Source organism: Gouania willdenowi, chromosome 21 (assembly GCF_900634775.1).
Source record: "Gouania willdenowi chromosome 21, fGouWil2.1, whole genome shotgun sequence".
Classification (NCBI taxonomy): Eukaryota; Metazoa; Chordata; class Actinopteri; order Blenniiformes; family Gobiesocidae; genus Gouania; species Gouania willdenowi.
Window position 1 is genome coordinate 4753590 of NC_041064.1, and position 13362 is coordinate 4766951.

The window sequence follows — 13362 nt, forward strand, 5'->3', positions numbered from 1 at the left end:
AATATCCTCATTTTGGAATAGCGCTTTCACAGTGAAAGTGATGTAGAGGAGGATGTGTCTGAGACAGAGGACTTATTAGTGAATAAGAGATGAAAATAAGGTTTCAAGATACACTAACTATAAAACTGAAAGTTTGACCTGATTGTGGCGCTGCAGGAAAGGTAGTATCATCCCCACAACCAATAGCGTTCATACTCTAGTGGTCATTAAAGTTTTTCAGAAGATTTGAGAATATTTAGATGAAAACTATTCAAGTAAAAATTAATTCTAATTTCAAGGTTTGGCCTGGTGGTGGCGCTAGAGAACAGGTCATGGTTTCATTATCAAGGTGTTATTTATCTATTCAACAAATAAACAAAGTGTCTGACACACAAACGTGGTCAACAATTTTCTGAAAATCATTCTGGAAGCAAATATCGCTGGGGTCAAATTGACCCCTAGGGTCAAATGTGTAATACAGTATATGAGGATAATAGGAGGGTTAAGTACATTTTAAAAGAAGTAAAGTCATTTGTTACATTTCTACACCCAAACTTTACTGAGAAAATTATTATTTTTCTGTTTAAAAATGATCAATGGTCATTGTGAAACTACAAAAAGTGAAACGACCAGACAACAATTAAATGCATCACATCATAACCGACCAATCATTTTAAACGTAATGCACCGCAAACAAAACAGCAATGAATGCTGGTTATTTTCTCACTTTTAGAGTTAATACATGTAGCTATACTTAGAATCTGAGATTTTTTTCATTTTTTATTTAATTCATTGGTGTTATTTTATTTATTTTTTAAAAAAAAGAATTGGACATTTTGACGAACCTTTTATTTTCTACAATTCCAATTGTGCAAAATTTCTTCTCTTGCTTTTTAAGTTTATACATGATATGTTTACTGTAAAGGAACCCTGACAAGATTTATTACCAAAAATAAATGTGTGGGGTGAAAATAACTAGTAACTTTTACTTTGAGTACTATTTAATTGAGCTTCTTTTTACTTGTAGTTGAGTATTTTATGTATGAAGTACTTGTACTTGAGTGCAATTTCAATAAAGTAACAGTACTTCTACTTGAGTAGGATGCATCGTTATTCTTTACACCTCTGGAATCATCTGATCCTAATGGTGTAACTTTAGGGCTTTAGAGATGGAAAAGATTAAAAATCATCATCATTTTTCCAACTCTGTTGCCTCAGCACGTTAATATGTGAGAAGTGAATCACAGGGTTGTGCAAAATACTTGTTTAATTGATGCATGAGGAGTCAGCCAAGGGCAGCTCTGCATCGATTAGGAAAACACCCCCAAATGCCAGTATAATTCTAGCCTTTTTTGGTCAAAACAACACAGGAAAGTCTCAGCTACAGTTTTACAAAGTGTTAGTAAAGCTGTTTGTTCATTCAGCTGCTAGAGAGGCTGGGAAATCTGTCTTATTAGGATCTAACATGATGAAATACTGTGTAAATGTCCCTGTTAAGAGAAGTGTTTTAAAAGAAAGGTACATTTTTAATAACAAAACGCCAAAAACAAGGCTTTTATTTGTTTATTTATTTATTTGTCTGTTTGCATGATTATGTCAAAAATTCTTAACGAAGTTTGACAAAATTGTAATCAAAGAAAGACTTTACCTCACTGGAGATTTCATAAAATTTTGGAGGGGTCCGGATCAATAAACCAATTCTGCATCGGTTTAAAAAATTAAAAAAATTCCTATTCTTCATCATTGACGAAATTTCCTAAATTCATATCTTATGTCGTTAATGACGTGTCGTTATGTCAGGTTTATCCCATCATGTTTTATCCAGATCTGGATTGCGCATTTCTGTCATTTGTGTATTTTTTGCATCTGTGTGTTTACTAATAATATTTTTTGAACAATTTGAGCCCTTTTTTTTGCTTATTTTTACCCTTTTTCTGCAACTACACCAAACTTCCCATATTTTAACCTATTTTTATCACTTTTTCTTGCAATATTTTTGCTACTTTTAGCATTTTTTTTGTTATATTACATTTCTGCAAATTCTTTCCACTTTCAAGGCTTTTTCGGCACTTATAAACCCTTTCCACCACTTTTCCACCTAATGTTGCATATATGACCCATTATTGTCACTTTTAACCTCTTTTCACCATATTCATGCTGATTTTTGGCAACTTAACCACATTCACGATTTATCATGCCCATTATTTGCCAATTTAAACTTTTCCGTGCCACTTTTAAGCCAATATTGACACTTTGAACCCTTTTTACCACTTTTTTTGTCCGTTTTTGGCCACTCCAATTTGCAACTTTTAACCAGTTTGTGTTGTTTTAAAATCCCATTTCACCACCTTTTGCAACAATTTTGGTCACTTTCAACCCATTTTATTTCTGTCTTTCTGTTTGAGAACACATGCACGACATGTCCGAATATCTTTTCTGTTCTTTTGGCAAGGGGTTCTCAACTTTTGGGTCAGGACCCATTTGGGGTCACGAGACACTGGGAAGGGGTCGCCAGATGCCAGATTAATTTTGAACAAAATGAAATCCCAGTTTTGCTTATCTTTACCCTTTTTCTGCAACTAAACAGACTTGCCATATGTTCACCTATATGCATCACTTTTTCTTGCCATATTTTTGCACCTTCTAATGCATTTTTGCTACATTACTCTCATTTCTGACACTTATCCATCAAATTTCAATGCCTTTTTTGCAATTTTTTTCACTTTCAAGACATTTTTGGCACTTATAAACCCTTTCCACCACTTATGCCACCTAATGTCATATGTTGACCCATTAATGTCACTTTTACCATATTTCATTCTTATTGTTGCCATCTTAACCACATTCACAATTTGTCATGCCCATTATTTGCCAGTTGAAACTAATTATTCCTACTTTTTCTGCCATTTTTCAGCCAATATTGACACTTTGAAACCTTTTTACCACTTTTTCTGTCTGTTTTAGGCCACTCTAATTTGCAACTTGTAACCAGATTTGGTGGTTTTTAAAATCCCATTTCACCACCTTTTCCACCATTTTTGGTCACTTTTAACCCATTTTATTTCTGATTAAAACAAGGATTTACATCTTTAAGATGACTATATATTATGGCCCAAATGATGATAAACTTTCTGGATAACAGTAGATATTATTCAGATGAATAAATAAATGTGGTTATCACAGATTCATAGAACAATGGACCATCATTTTACTGACTTTATGGATGGACCACAAAAATCTCTCCTCTTTATTCCCCCTTATAGATGGTCCTGTCTCCACATGACTGTTCTTTGTTCATGTCTGTGTTCAACCACCTTCAGCTACAGTGGGGGTCCCCGCTCTCTGAGACCTTTATTTTGAAGGTCGCGGGCTGAAAAGGTTGAGAACCACTGTTTTAGGCTTCATCACACAGCTCAGAGTGGAGATATGCGACACTTTGTTCCAGCACGTATTGTGCTGTACATCTGTAAGGACTTAAGGCCAGTCCTGCAGAAGGAGAACGCCCTGATAGATACGGGAGCTTCACTACACACTGCCAACACTGCATTTTTTAGTCATTACATTAAACTCATAAGGCGAGTTTAGTTTTTAGAGATGATTAGTAGAAGAGGGAGGACAGAAGGGCAGGGTGAGGCTGAGATTCACACATGAGCACATAATCAAAGTTGGATCGCCCATACAGCATGCTCTAAAGCATTCTATCCATCCAAATGTCACATATGGTGTCCCTAAACTCCAGCACACGTTTTATGAGTAACTTCAGACGAGAACATTTCATAAATTTTACACTCAGACAGGGCTCGGCATTAAAACCTTTCTCCCTCAGAATCTGCAATCACTAATTAAACCTCACAATGTGAAACTAGCAGAACTGGACGAAAGTTTGGATTAACTAAAACCATCTTAAATACACGCTTTCTCAATTAACTAAATCTTAAACCTCAAAATTTTGGCTGGAATATTTTTTTTTAATTGCCTTGATTATGGGTGGAGCTTCATTAGCAGTTAAGCCACGCCCAGTCTGTAGGCCTACTTTAAAATCGGCAAAGAACAATCTATGCCACATATGTCCAAATCAAGGCCCGGGACCTTTATTGCGTTGGTTCTCAACCTTTTTAGCCCCAGACCCCCAAAATAAAGGTCCCAGAGAGCGGGGATCCCACACTGTAGCTGAAGGTGGTTGAACACAGACATGAACATTAAAGAACAGTCATGTGGAGACAGGACCATCTATAAGGGGGAATAAAGGGGAGAGATTTTGGGGTCCATCCATAAAGTCAGTAAAATGATGGTCCACTGTTCTATGAATCTGTGATAACCATATTTATTTATTAATCTGAATAATATTCACTGTTATCTAGGAACGTTTATTATGTTTGCACCATAGTATATAGTCATCTTAAAAATGAAAGAAATAAAATGGGTAAAAAGTGACAAAAAATGGTGGAAAAGTTGGTGAAATACAGTGGATGAATGTAAGAATGTTACACACACACATATCAATGGTGCTCAGAAGGAAATAACCCAAAAGATGGGTAAGTTTTATTAAAAGTTTTATCAAAAATGTGATAGTCTGATCTCAGGGCCACATTATCAACATTCATGTCAGCATTTAGAATAATGATAAATCAGAGCTTAACGCAGGAAACAACAAGGGTTTTTTAATATAATTTCTGTATATATATGTATATGTTTGTTTTTGTAGCTTTTTGTGTATTTTTGTGACTTTTTTTTTTTGTGTATTTTTGTGACTGTTTTTTTTTTTTTGTCTTTTTGTGCTTTTGTTGTTTTTTTTGTGTATTTTTTTGTTTTGTATTTTTATTTTTTATTTTTAGTTAGCATTTTTGAAGTAATTTAGTGTATTTTTGTTGTCATTTTGACTATTTTTGTTGTATTTTTGTGTTTTACTGTAATTTTGTACATTTTATTTTAGTCTTTTGACTTCTTATGTGTATTTTTTGTTTTGTATTTTTTATTATTTAGGTGCATTTTTTTTTTTTTTTTCATTTTTGCAATTTTGTGTACTTTTGTTGTCATTTTATTTATTTTTGTCGTTTTTTATTATTATTATTTTTTTAGTCTTGACTTTTTATGTATATTTCTCTGTCATTTGTGTAGTTTTGGTGTCTGTTTACTTTTGGGGACACACAAAAATTGCCCATATCTGATGAAACCTAATGGAGGGTATTTTTTCATGTTTTCCTATAGATTTTACAGCATTTTTTGTTTAGGTTTTTGTTCAAATAATAATCATGTATTAAAGGGAAATCTCTGTTAATTATCTTAAGCCATGACTTGTGATTCGTCCATCATTAATTGAATGGGATGAACGTTTCCACCTAGCTAGGAAAAGCTAACAGGCCTAACCCCTGTCCCTGCCACACCTATTACACACACGCTACACACACACATTCCCCCTCAGACACTGCTTTCATCTGGGTGTGAAATGAATTCCTACCGACTGCCAGAATGCACCACCTACATCTATCTCTGGATGAGAATCCCTCTCACCGTGTTCCCTGTGCCACGTGTGTGTGTGTGCGTGTGCGTGTGCGCCCTATGGTTTCCACAGAAAAATAAAATACCTTTGCCCACTCTCTCCCCAAGTTCACAAAACACATTCTTTGGCGATTTCGATCAGAAGTGATTTAAGATCCCCTCGGGGTTAATATATTATTTGACAAATAGAATTAAATCTAAATCAGAAACACATGATGGCCATAACTTCTTTTAAACAAACCACAGTCATCTCTGGAATCCCCAGGAGAAAAAAGCATGTCCATGGATTTGCTTCATAACACACAGACACACACATGCATATGTGCACACGACACGCAATGAGCACATTAAGACCGATTGTTATATAAAATATGATCACCTGCCACGACCGCAGAGTTGGAGAAGTCCACACGCAGACTGCAATGATGGAAGTAATAGGAAACGTAATAAAAGAAGAAAGTGTCTATTTGTACGGACAAGCCCCGGTGCTATTAGTACGATTACCGAAGTATGTAGCATCTTAGTATTAGGTTTAGGTTATAACCCAATATCGCAACAATTTTTATGGTTAGGATTAAAGTTAGTTTTAGGGTAATGTTTAGTCTTAGTCTGGCCAATTACTGACCTATAATGTGACCTAAACTGGCCAAATAGGGGCGCTGAGTATGGCTAGAATGTCGGTATATTGATACGGCAACCATACGGATAGTCACTGCCATAAAAGAAACTATCACTGCAACAACAAAAAACAAAAAACTTAATTCATTTAGGCTTAGCTTAGCTTAGGCTTTTTTACCTTTTCCCCATAGGCGGAGTTCGAGATTGTTATCGGGGTTGTAAATTCATCATAAAATCTGCTTTATGCTTCATATTTGCTGCAGTACCATATACGAACTGCTGGGTGCAGTGTCGCTTCACCATTTACATTACATTTACAACAGAAGAAGAACCAACCTAAAGTCTCTAAAGTCTGCAACTACGCCCCTACTACAAACACCTACATGTGCGACGGTGTCCGATGCAGCGATTTTTCAATGTAACCTCGAATTTAGCCATGAAGTGGAGGCGGTAGCGGTTAGGTTTAGGATTAGGGTCAGTAAAAAAACAAGGAAAGTATTGCAAAGTTCCCCATATTTGCCACAAAAATGGAGGCGGTAGCGGTTAGTGAAAAAGTTCATGTCCAGGTATTGGCTCAGGGGGATCGATGGGGCGTGGTTTATAGTAGGGGGTGTGGTTGTAGGGGCATCGCTTGTACAGTTCCGCGGCTGCAGCTAGACCCTTCTCCAACTTTTGGGACCTTTTCACTGAAAACTTACACTTAAACACCTGAGGTAGAACTAACATCTGTGACATGAGACTAACAGGAATATGTTAGAATCACAGCTGCAGAAAACTAGTTTCAATTCTTTTGAATGAATTTGGGAAAACTGTAATAGAAACTTTTGACCACTGGGGGGAGTCATCAGCCACTGTCTGAACACACACACTTACACACACACACACACACACACACATACACACACTCACGCTTATATTGAAAAGACTTGAGTTTGAAGGTAGAGAGGACAGTTTCTTTGTATTTAGCGCCATCTTGTGGAACAATAAAGTTACTGTTTTTAAAATGTGAGAACATTTACTCTCCTTTTCCTGCTGATGATGGTTTAATGGGCGCAAGAGGAAATATAAAAATAAGTAGAGATACATTTATGATTCTGCTTTTTCACCATAACTTTTGTTTAAACATAAAGGATAAAAACTAACATTTTTTTAACAACTAAATATTAATTTTGCCAAAAAAAAAAAAAACATTATTCAATGTAGATATTTAAAAACAGAGACATTTTTTCACATTTTTTAAATTTTAAAGTTAGGCTTGTCCATTCTACACTCGCTGTCCCAAATTATTGGAAAAATATTAATTTGTTTTATGATTTTCATTGTGAGATAATTTAGCGTTTATATTTATTAATATGTGAACACACAAAGACTTTTTGGATTTTATTACCGCATTGGATTTTTGGTCCGGATTATGGTTTTCAATCTCTTGAGATTTGTCAGATTAAGTTTGGTCATAAAAGATCTTAGAAAATAGGATAAAAGTAAAGATCTTTCTTTACATTTTGGCAAAAATATTTCCTATCTTTTTCTTTTTTTAATGATATATATATATATATATATATATAACATTAATGCACAAATTACATTATCTGAAATGCATTACTAACGTATTTATTTTTTACATCTTTTTACATTGAATGAATCAAACGTCTTCACATTTCAGTGCCATTTTGTGAATGCGGTTGTACCTTTAGAATAAAACATTTTATTTTATTACATTTGCTTACATGTCAGGCAGGCTATGTGGCTTTAATACGCAATTTAACAATGTTGTGGATATTTTACGCTCCTCACTGTTAAAGCCACAGTTTGCTTCTGCTTTCAAGATGTTACCTCTGTTTTATTAAAGACGTTTGTTTGCATGAATCACAAAGTCAGAGTCGCAATAATAACCATTACAACCACAGTATTTTAATGAACTTTAATTTGAACCATGTTGATATTACAAAAACACTAACACATCACATTTAAAAGGGAAATATATTAAATTCTGTAAAATGTAAAATTAAGTCAACAGAATTTTTACAAAGTACAAAACATTGTAGGGCAAATGCAGTCATAAAAAAACATCCATGTGTCTACAATGGAAATAAATTGGAAAAAAAGATTCTAACAAGATTCGCGGTTTTCTAACTAAACCAAAAACTGTTTTCATATTTTATATATATTTTATTTTGGGGACTAAAATCCTTTAGGGATTGAAAGTTGAAATTAACAGAAAGTAACAAAGCTGAGAACATGGGCAACAGTGTAATTTTTGAAAATATTTGTCATCAAATCCTGACCGTGTCACTTTGTCCAGCAACTGTGTTTTTGTCCTTTCAAAATAAGAGTCAAAGGAGGACACTTCTCACCTGTTCTTTACTTGTGTTCCTTTTTACTGTTGTTGTTGTTTCCAATGTTTGGATCAAACTAATGCTGTGTACGACATAGAACAGGGGTTCTCAACCTTGAGGTCACAACCCCATTTGGGGTCACGAGACACTGGGAATGCCTTCATAAAACTAAGAATATTTTTTGAACATTCTGAGCCCATTTTTGGTTATTTTTACCTTTTTTCTCCAACTCCACCAAACTTCCATATTTTAACCTATTTTCATCACTTTTTCTTGCCATATTTTTGCTCCTTTTAGCAATTTTGCTCCACTACTTATTATTTCTGCTACTTCTGTATCAAATTTCAATGCCTTTATCTGCACATTTTTTTCCACTTCAAAGACATTTTCAGCACTTATAAACCCTTTCCACCACTTTTCCACATAATGTCGCAAATGTTGAGCCATTATTGTCACTTTTAACCTATTTTTACCATAATTCATGCCTATTTTTGCCAATTTAACCACATTTACGATTTGCCGTGCCCATGCCAGTTTAAACTAATTGTTCCTACTTTTAAACCAATATTGACACTTTGAACCCTTTTTACCACTTTTTCCTTTTCGTTTTTGGCCACTATAATCTGCAAAGTTTAACCAATTTCTGTGGTTTTTAAAATTCCATTTCATCACCTTTTCCACCATTTTTGGTCACTATTAACTCATTTTATTTCTGATTAAAACAAGGATTTACATCTTTAAGATGACTATACACTATGGCCCAAATAATACCAAACTTCCTGGGTAACAGTGGATATTATTCAGATGAAAAAATAAATGTGGTTATCACAGATTCATAGAACAATGGACCATAACTTTATGGACAGGCCCCAAAAAGCTCTCCCCTTTATTCCCCCATAGATAATAGTGTTCATATTGCTTTTTATATTCATCAAGTCTTTTCACTTTAAAATAAATAATGCATCTATTGGAAAACCCTATTTTCTCTTTCCAGACTTTCTTCCTCCAGTTCTTCCTCTGAATACGAGCTGTAGCTTCCCGTTCCACCTCTCAAGTGTCTTGTGAATCCATACGAGCCTTCTCGTACCTCCTCTTCTTTTTCATCACCCTCCTCTTCCTCTATCTCATCTTCATCCTCCAGACTCAAACAGTGGGAACCATGACGAGCGTCAGCGTTCTCCACGTCAGTCCCAGTTCTGTTTGTTTCTGTTGTAGCGTTTATTGGGTTCGGCTGCTCTTTGGCTTTGTGACTTCGTTTCCACTTCATGCGTCTGTTCTGGAACCAGATCTTCACCTGGAAAGAGCAAGGATAATTATAGCTACTGCACAGCACTGGTCGGGGCCAGGCAATTTGAGGCAAAGCCAGACGGCAGGTGTCAGCGGCTGCTAAAAATGTGTTCAATTATTGAGGAAAAAATACAAAAATACACATATTGCTTCGAGACAGTGTGGATATGTTTGTCTTTTGTTTTTAACATTGATTTATTGGCTCCATAAGTGAAAAACTGACTCCAATTTTGCATTTACTCCAATTACATGCACGCAGAGAGAGTTAGAGACTATAATTAGTGAGGATGCAGGAAACATACAAATGCTATGTTAATGCTTAGTTAATGCTATTGCTAAGATAATGCTAGCTAATGCTAATGTTTGGTTTACATTAATACTAGTTAATGCTAGGCTAATACTAGTTAATGCTAGGCTAATGCTATGCTAATTCTAGCTAATGCTAGTTAATGCCAAAGCTAGTTTAATGCTAGTTAATGCTAATTAATGCAAGGGTAATGTTTGGTTAATGTTAATGCTAGCTAATACTAATGATATGGTAATACTCAGTTAATGCTATTGCTAGATTAATGCCAATGTTAGGTTAATGCTAGCTAATGTTAATGCTAGCCTAACACTAATGCTATGTTAATTGTAGGTTAATGCTAATGTAAGGCAAATGCTAGCTAAGGCTAATGCTAGCTAAGGTTAATGCTAGGTTAATACTAATGATAGTTAATGTTAACTAATGCTACTGCTAGCTAACATTAATACTAAGGTAATTCTTGGCTAATTCTTGCTAATGCCAATGCTAGGTTGATGCTAGCTATTGCTAGTTAATGTTAAATGTAATGTTAGGCTAATGTTTATGCTTGGCCAATTCTAGCTAATGCTGATACTAGCTAATGTTAATGCTATGCTAATGCTAATCTAATGCTAATGCAGTGTTCAGTGACGTGGGCCAGCATCTGCATCCTCACTTGCATTTTCTTCAGGAAATGCAAATATTCTAGTTTGATATTGGTTTAAATGTCAATGTTTTTTGAGGAATTGAAGCTACATTTTGTAACAAGTCCTTTCACTCATTTTAAACACAACTGTCTGTAAAATGACAATAAACACTTTCCATTACTGTAAAGCGTTGACTAGATTATTGATAGGGATGTTAACCTTTCAGTTTATTTCACCTGAGTCTCTGTGAGCATCAGTGACGTTGCCACCTCAAAGCGTTTGGGTCTGGACAGGTACTTGTTGAGTTTGAACTGGTTTTCTAACTCCAGTAACTGTTGACTGGTGAAGGCGGTCCGGGGTCTGCGACATTTCCCAAACAGTGTCTGAGCTGGTGCTGAAGGAGAAACAGAAAAGAAATAATCACATTATTTGCATTGATTGTGGCCTTAATATATATATTTAAAATGATAAAAACAAGTTCTAACCTGGACCACGGATGGAGAAATGCTTAGAATACAGATAAAAGGCATTATCAAAATAACGTGTTGAATCTCCCTCTGTTCACATTAATGGGATTAAAACTGATGGTGGTCATAAATCATCACAGGGGTCCATTACCTAAATGAAAGCACTATAAAAGTTGCCATTTGATTATGTGGCAGGTTTATTTTGGGTTTTATCTTTATTGTTGTGAATATTACGTTTTGATTGTATTGCATAAATCGCCTTCAAGTGGCAGCGTCTAAATGTTTACACATGCATCGTCCTGTTTTCTGGATTTTGAAACATTTATATTGAATTATTATTGATTATATATTTAATTTACATACATAATTAATTTCATTTTTTTTTTTTTTTAAATAACATGTTTTCAACATAATGCTTTATTTATGTTTTGTCTCATTTTGGTCTAAATATGCATTGTCTACTTCTTTTTTTTTGGTTAAAGTAACTTCTGTGATCATTCTTTGTATTTTTTCCTCCCATTTTGGTCAAAAAAGAATGTATACTTATTATATATATATATTTGGTACATTATCATGTATTTTTGATAAAGTGTGTGTACTGATAAAGTTAAATTTTGTTAGCATTTTGCAAAAGAAAATGTGAAAATGCTGTGTTTGTTCTGTGTGGAGAAAAAAAATAAAGGTACTTTTTACTTGTGAAATGTTTTTATTTATTTATTTTTAATACAACTTGTATAGTTTAAGGCAATCAGTTTCCTCAAATAAACTGAGAAGCTTCAGTTGTTAAACTAAACTAAAATATATTATTTACATTCAACATATATTCTACACAAAGTTTTATAAATACAGTTTATACATGCACATCAAACATACTGTATATACATACGCACACATATACTGTACATATGCACATGACATGTACATAATGTTAATATTTACTACGCATAATATACGCTATCCAAATATATGCCTTTTATGTTTATTGAGTAAATATTAATACATTTAATGCCATTGTATACATATTATATATTATAGCTGTCCTATAGGTAAAACTGTTGCTCTATACTTTCTTATACTTACTAAAAATATATGATTTAAAAAGCTTTTTAAACTGTTTTTTTTTTTTATTATTATTCCTGTGATTTATTAAATAATGACTTACCACTATAGTCTCCCAGTCTGGGCATCATCATCCCAGCTCTGATCCAAGGCTCCAGGGGGTGTCCACCTCCACCTCCACCTCCTCCTGCTTTCAGCTGCTCCTGGTACGGGTGGACCAGCTGGGAGAAGTTGGGGTACATGAAGGCCGGGTGAGGGCTCCCGAAGGCCGTCAGAGGGTACACGGACCCTGGATGAACACCCATCAGACCAACAGGAAACCCTGCTGGTGGCAGGTTGAAGACCCCCCGGGGTTCAGCTGCTGTGTAGCCATCCTGGGGGTGAGGGTCCGTCCTCTTCTCCACCTCATGAGCCAGGAGCGTATCAATGCGAAATTTGAGGGATTTCTCCATGGTGGTAGTAGTCGTCATTTTATCTTTAAATAGAATCTCTTGATGGTAAAAATCCTCAAAATGTATGTTTTTAACCATAAAAAGTAAAAGTAAATGGAAAAAAATCTCTAAAGTTGTCCTGCTAACGTTCTTCGGCACAGTTTTCTGATCATGAAGCTAAAGTAGAAGGTGCAGCATTGGTTCCTCTATCTCTATGTGAGCCCTTCAGCCTCTTTAGCAACACAATAATAAAAGAGGAGCCACAGTCCTGCACCCAAAGGCCCCATAAAGTGAGCCGAGCTGTGATTGGCCAGAGCCCAGAAGGGCCGGCCGCTCTCTGTGAGCACATGTCAAACTCAAGGGCCAGGGGGGCCAAATCAAATCAGACTCTTTAGAGCAGTGGTTCTCAACCTCCATCAAATATCAATGACTTTTCTGCAAATTTCATCCACTTTCAAGACATTTTCAGCACTTATCAACATTTTCCACCTATTGTTGCATATGTTGACCCATAATTGTGACTTTTAACCTCTTTTCTCCATATTTCATGCTTATTTTTTGCCAATTTAACCACTTTCATGATTTCTCATGCACATTATTTGCCAGTTTAAACTCATTGTTCCAATATTGACACTTTGAACCCTTTTTTTTTTTTTTACCACTTTTTCTGTCTGTTTTGTCCACTTTAATTTGCAACTTTTAACAAATATATGTGGTTTTTAAAATCCCATTTCACCACCTTGTCCACCATTTTTT

At 35.1% G+C, this 13362-nt stretch overlaps 1 protein-coding gene across 1 annotated transcript; it reads right to left on the reverse strand.

Annotated features, from left to right (window-relative positions):
• Positions 1 to 9216: 9216 nt before the first annotated feature.
• On the reverse strand, positions 9217 to 12829 carry LOC114455417 (motor neuron and pancreas homeobox protein 1-like). Its single transcript, XM_028436649.1, has 3 exons — positions 12279 to 12829; positions 10886 to 11043; positions 9217 to 9726 (listed from the first exon to the last, which is right to left on the reverse strand). The coding sequence occupies exons 1-3, from the start codon at positions 12703 to 12705 to the stop codon at positions 9397 to 9399; spliced, it is 915 nt and encodes a 304-aa protein (XP_028292450.1). The 5' UTR covers positions 12706 to 12829; the 3' UTR covers positions 9217 to 9396.
• Positions 12830 to 13362: the final 533 nt, after the last annotated feature.

Excerpts from the sequence above, each read along its gene's own strand:
- LOC114455417 (XM_028436649.1), bottom strand. The coding sequence starts at position 12,705 with ATGGTTAAAAACATACATTTTGAGGATTTTTACCATCAAGAGATTCTA. Across the intron at positions 11,044-12,278 it reads CAGACTGGGAGACTATAGTG|CACCAGCTCAGACACTGTTT; the intron begins GTAAGTCATTAT and ends TTTCTCCTTCAG. Across the intron at positions 9,727-10,885 it reads TGATGCTCACAGAGACTCAG|GTGAAGATCTGGTTCCAGAA; the intron begins GTGAAATAAACT and ends TGCTCTTTCCAG.